Source organism: Panthera onca, chromosome X (genome assembly GCF_046562875.1).
Source record: "Panthera onca isolate mPanOnc1 chromosome X, mPanOnc1 haplotype 2, whole genome shotgun sequence".
NCBI classification, from domain to species: domain Eukaryota; kingdom Metazoa; phylum Chordata; class Mammalia; order Carnivora; family Felidae; genus Panthera; species Panthera onca.
The window spans coordinates 72,515,098-72,520,337 of record NC_138357.1 but is presented as its reverse complement, the minus strand read 5'-3'; the positions used below and the strand labels follow the sequence as shown (position 1 = coordinate 72,520,337).

The 5,240-nt window shown below is 44.8% G+C and overlaps 1 protein-coding gene across 1 annotated transcript; it reads left to right on the top strand.

Moving 5' to 3' along the window:
- The first annotated feature begins 2,021 nt into the window (after window positions 1–2,021).
- On the top strand, window positions 2,022–4,498 carry OTUD6A (OTU deubiquitinase 6A). The gene has a single exon (XM_081794177.1). The coding sequence runs from the start codon at window positions 2,208–2,210 to the stop codon at window positions 3,081–3,083; it is 876 nt and encodes a 291-aa protein (XP_081650303.1). The 5' UTR covers window positions 2,022–2,207; the 3' UTR covers window positions 3,084–4,498.
- The last annotated feature ends 742 nt before the right edge of the window (window positions 4,499–5,240 follow it).

Sequence of the window (5,240 nt, the reverse complement as noted above, 5' to 3'; positions counted from 1 at the left end):
ATCAGGGAAATATAAATCAAAACCACGATGAGATACCACCTCACACCTGTCAGAATGTCTAAAATTAACAATACAAGAAACAACAAGTGTTGGCGAGGATGTGGAGAAACACTCTTACAACTGTTGGTGGGAATTCAACACTCTTACAACACTCTTACACTGTTGGTGGGAATTCAAACTGGTGCAGCCACTCTGGAGAACAGTATGGAGGTTCCTCAAGAAACTAAAAATAGAACTACCCCATGATCCACCAATTGTACTATTATGTATTTACACAGAGGATACAAAAATATGGATTCAAAGGAGTACATTCACCCCAATGTTTATAGCAGCATTACCAACAATAGCCAAAGTATGGAGAGACCCCAAATGTCTATCAACTAATGAATGTATAAAGAAGTTGTGGTACACATATACAATGGAATATTATTCAGCTATCAAAAGGAATGAAATCTTGCTATTTGCAAAGACATGGATGGAGCTAGCAGGTATTATGCTAAGCAAAATAAGTCAGGCAGAGAAAGAAAAATATCATATGAATTCACTCATATGTGGAATTTAAGAAACAAAACTGATGAACATATGGGAAGGCAGATGAAAGAGGAGAAAGGGAAATAAACCACAAAAGACTCTTAACAATAGAGAACACATTGAGGGTTGATGGAGGGAGGTGGGGGTGATAAGCTAGATGGGTGATGGGTATTAAGCAGGGCATGAGTTGTGATGAGCACTGGGTGTTGTATATAAGTGATGAATCACTGAATTCTACTCCTGAAACCAATATTGCACTGTATGTTGGCTAACTAAAATTTAAGTTAAAAAATAAAATAAAATAAAATAAAATAAAATAAAATAAAATAAAATAAAGCAAAAACTTAGGGGCGCCTGGGTGGCTCAGTTGGTTAACCGTCTGACTTCGGCTCAGGTCATGATCCTACATTTCCTGACCTGAGTCCCGCTTTGAGTGAGCATGAGCCCCACTTCGGGTGAGCCCTGCTTCTCTCTCTCTCTCTCTTACCCTCTCTCTCTGCTCCTTGCTTACTTGTGGCCTCTCTCTAAAGAAAAAATTAAAAGGTGTGAAATTTAATATACGCAACAACTTGGACAAATACTTTCCTCATTTGTAAAAAGGTGTGGAGGGGGTGGGTCTCGAGGGTCTTCCTGGTTCAGAATTCAAGATACAGGTGACCAGATTGGGGCAGGATGAGAGCATATTTGGAATAGCTTAGGGTTTATATTTATTTTATATTTTATTTTATGTTTTAGAACTTTTAGAGATTCAAAATTATCAGGAGTGCCTCAATGAATGCCAGCTGTTATGTTTCATAGGGGTGCCTGGGTGGCTCAGTCAGTTAAGGGTGGGACTCTTGATTTCCACCCAGGTCATGATCTCAGGGTTGGTGATTTTTGAGCCCCACATGGGGTTCCGTGCTGATGGTGCAGAGCCTACTTGTGATTCTCTCTCTCTCTCTCTCTCTCTCTCTCTGCCCCTTCAGCCCTCTCTCTTTCTCTCTCAAAATAAATAAACATTGGAAAAAAAAAAAAAGAATTGTGGCTGTTGCCTTCTACACTGAGATGGGACAGTGTGAATTACTGTGAGACCTAACATGAAAGGAGTCTGTGTTCCCAGGAACATAAGGAAATGTAAAGGTTCACCATTCAAGGGACCTGAAAAAACGAGAAGGCAGCATTGCCATCTGAACACTAGGAGTGATGGGAAGTCCATTGTCAGAGCACATTTGTCTGGTGGGATAGTATTTGTCACGTGATTCAAGCCTGACCAGTGTATAAACTGTGTTCAGGTTTGGAAATGAAGTAGGGAGTCAGAGTCCGTTAACAATTCTACAAGACTAATTGCTGCACGTAGTATTCAAAGGCGAGATTTTTGGCACGGGATTCGGGGCCGTGCTAAAAGCAGAAAAAAACGGTTGCTACGGGGTTTAACGGGGGCGTGTTTAGGGGCTCTCAACAGCCAATCCTAGTGCCAAACGTTCTCAAGGGGGCATGGCCGTGGGGAGACAGTAGCCAATGACAGGGCCGTGAATAGGGTGGGGCAACCAGCCGGTGAAGAGAGCCGAGTGCAGCAATTGGGCAAGGCTGAGGACGTGAGGACCCGTAGCGTGCTCCGTCTCTTGAGCTGTTAGTTTTAAGTGTAGCTGGTACTTCAGCTACCACCAAACTTCGAGTCTCAGCTGCCGTTAAACATCATGGAAGATTCTCAGAGAGAGCAAGAGCGGATGATACGACGCCACCTTCGCGAGAAGGAAGAGCTTCAGGCCCGCATCCAGGGCATGAAGAACTCGGTCCCCAAGAGTGACAAGAAGAGAAGAAAGCAGTTGCTCCTAGATGTGGCCCGCCTCGAGGCTGAGATGGAGCAGAAGCACCGGCAGGAAATGGAGAGGTTCCAAGCGAGTTGCCCTGATAACGGCAACCTCGATTCCATCACAGAAGATCTTGCCAAGATGGATCTTGAGAACCGGCCTCCCAGCGTGTCGAGGGCACAGAAAAGGCGCGAAAGAAGGGCGGCCCTCCAGAGAGAGCGCCAGGGGAGCATCGCCGAGGTGGAGATGGAGCATCTGGCCAGCTTCCGCCGTGAAGAGGAGGAGAAGCTTGCCGCCATACTGGGACCCAAGAACCTGGAGATGAAGGACATCCCGGCCGACCGCCACTGCATGTACCGCGCCATCCAAGACCAGCTGGTGTTCTCCGTGACCGTGGAGAGCCTGCGGAACCGCACCGCCCTGTACATGCGCAAGCATGTCGACGACTTTCTGCCCTTCTTCAGCGACCCCGAAACCGGCGACGCCTACAGCCGCGATGACTTCTTGAGCTACTGCGACGACATCGTGCGCAAGTCGTTGTGGGGAAGCCAGCTGGAGCTGAGGGCCCTCTCGCACGTCCTGCAGACCCCCATCGAGGTGATCCAGGCCGAATCGCCCATCATCGTCATTGGGAAGGAGTATACCAAGAAGCCGCTCACCCTCGTCTACTTGCACTACACCTGCAACCTCGGGGAGCACTACAACTCGGTGAGGCCGCTGGAGGCCGGCGCCGTCGGGGGCGCGGCCCCGCGGCTCTTCTAGGCCCCCGCGCCACTGCCGTGGCCACTGGAGCCAGAGCCGAAGCCACCGCCGCACCTCCCCAGTAGGCTCCGGTTTTTTTTGCTTTCGGTTTTCTCGGTTTTTTTCTTGGTTCGTTTCACTCGAATGTCCACCCCCTCTCTCCCTCCCCTCCCCCACCCCCACGCCCGCGCTCTCCTACCTGGCAGTTCTTTCTTCTCTCACCCTTGTGTTGCTTTTGAGGGGTAGGGGGGCGGGGAGGCTCAGCACACGGGTAATATAATATCTGTATTGTTCTACCCAAGGGGAGGGAGTAGGTTTGCTAAAGTTGAACCGCCTCTCGCCCTTAGGGGGCTTCGCCTCCCTTACCAATGAGAATTGTTCGCGTTGCACTTACCTTTGAGATAAAAATAGAAATTTGGTTTGATGCCTTCTTAACTTGGGAAAAAGCAGTGGAGCTCAGGATCTTCAGATTGTCCCATGAATGTATTATATTGGATTACTTAGATAAAGTTGGAGTTTCTGTGATCGAAATGCTTTGTGAATGCCTTTTGCTTACTAGTTCTTTGGGAAAAAATGTATCCTGGTCTATTTTGACGGTTACTTTTTAAAGCCCAGTTGGGCTCTTCTAGAGATGTCTCAAGTTATGGATAAGAGCTCCTCTAGTATTTTGCTTTGTTTTTTTCCATACAAACTTGTGTGGTTCCCAATTAATTTTAGTTATTTAGGTATTTGCTAAATTCTACTTAAAGCGTTTGTTAAACTTAGAAATTAAATGTAAGTGCTAAACATAGAAGTTAAATAATTAAATTTACAAAAATTGGCAGGTTAGATAAGGTTTGCTCTAAGATGCAAAAGATATCAATTTAATTTCCTTTATTAAAGATAGGAAGGGATATGACTTCATTCAAGTAGTTGATCCATTTCATTGTGTCTACACCAAGTATGAGGCAAAAAGAGACATACTGATAAGTAGCTTAACCTACTACAAGGCTGAGATCTGAACCAGTAAGTTTTCTTTAGTCTGTGACATAAAAGGATACAACTTTATTCAAATAGTTGATCCAGTTTGTTGTGTCTACAAGTGGTATAAAGTTTGAAAGATCTGAACTTAGCATGTTTTCCTTAATTCTTAGAGATAGAAAAAATTTTTAGAAGATTTTAAGAAGTAAAAATAGTTGATCCATTTTGTTACATCTACAACTGGCATGAGGCAAAAAAAGTGAGCAAGATAGTTTTGTTGGTATCTTTTGTTGGTTGAGGCTCATTGATATCTTGAATTTGCCAATAGAATAGTATAAGTGAAATGATTTGCAATAAACAACTTACAATGTTGTAAATCTTTAGATCCTGTATTTCAGTGAGTTTACTTAAATTCATTGAAAAAGTTTATTGTACACAGCAAATGTTGTAAAACAAAATATATAAATTCAAAAGAATTTTTTAAATATTATGCAACTTGTTTTAAAAATAAAAGTTTTAAAAATATCTAGTTCTCTATTTTTGTGTAGCTGACTTAGTTTACATAGAGTTTGCATCCCAGGATTTACTTCAGCAGAGGAATCTTTGAGGGTTAGGGAGAGGAGTTGGGAGACAGATGAGAGTTTGGAGAGGAGGCCTGGCCCAAGGTCTTGGTGGCAGCCTGGAGTGGAGTGTTTCCCAGAAAAGGATTTAGGGAGGAGCTTTATCTAGAGGCTGCCCTGATTTGATGTTTCACTCGGTGAAAAACATCATGAAATGGTTTTGTTTAGGGATGTTCTCATTGCTATGCATGAAAAAGAACTCCCACTTCCCAAAACTCACCGATCCAGGGCTACATTGCAGAAGGGAAAGAAGTACCACTGTTTGGGGGGGGGGGGTCCCAAAATGCAAATAGGGAAATCTTACCAGATAGCTCACTGTGTAAATGTGCATCAGATAAATTTCAGATGGCCAGCTAGCTGAGGAGAAGAGGGCCCCTGAGAAAACCGGGGATTGGGGTGCATTGTAACAAGAAGGCCTTTTATAAGGGTGAAAATCCTGGCTGTGGAAGGGAGACAAGGCCCAGAAGGGAGGCATAACCTATAAAAGGGTGCCTGGCTGGGAAGGAGGGTGATAATTGGGGAAGGGGTCAGCCTAGGAGGAAGAATGGGACATGGCAGGGGAAAGGGGCAGAGGCCGAGGAAGGGGACTAGCTGGCAA

Coding starts and splice junctions, on each gene's coding strand:
- OTUD6A (XM_081794177.1), top strand. CDS start 2,208: ATGGAAGATTCTCAGAGAGAGCAAGAGCGGATGATACGACGCCACCTT.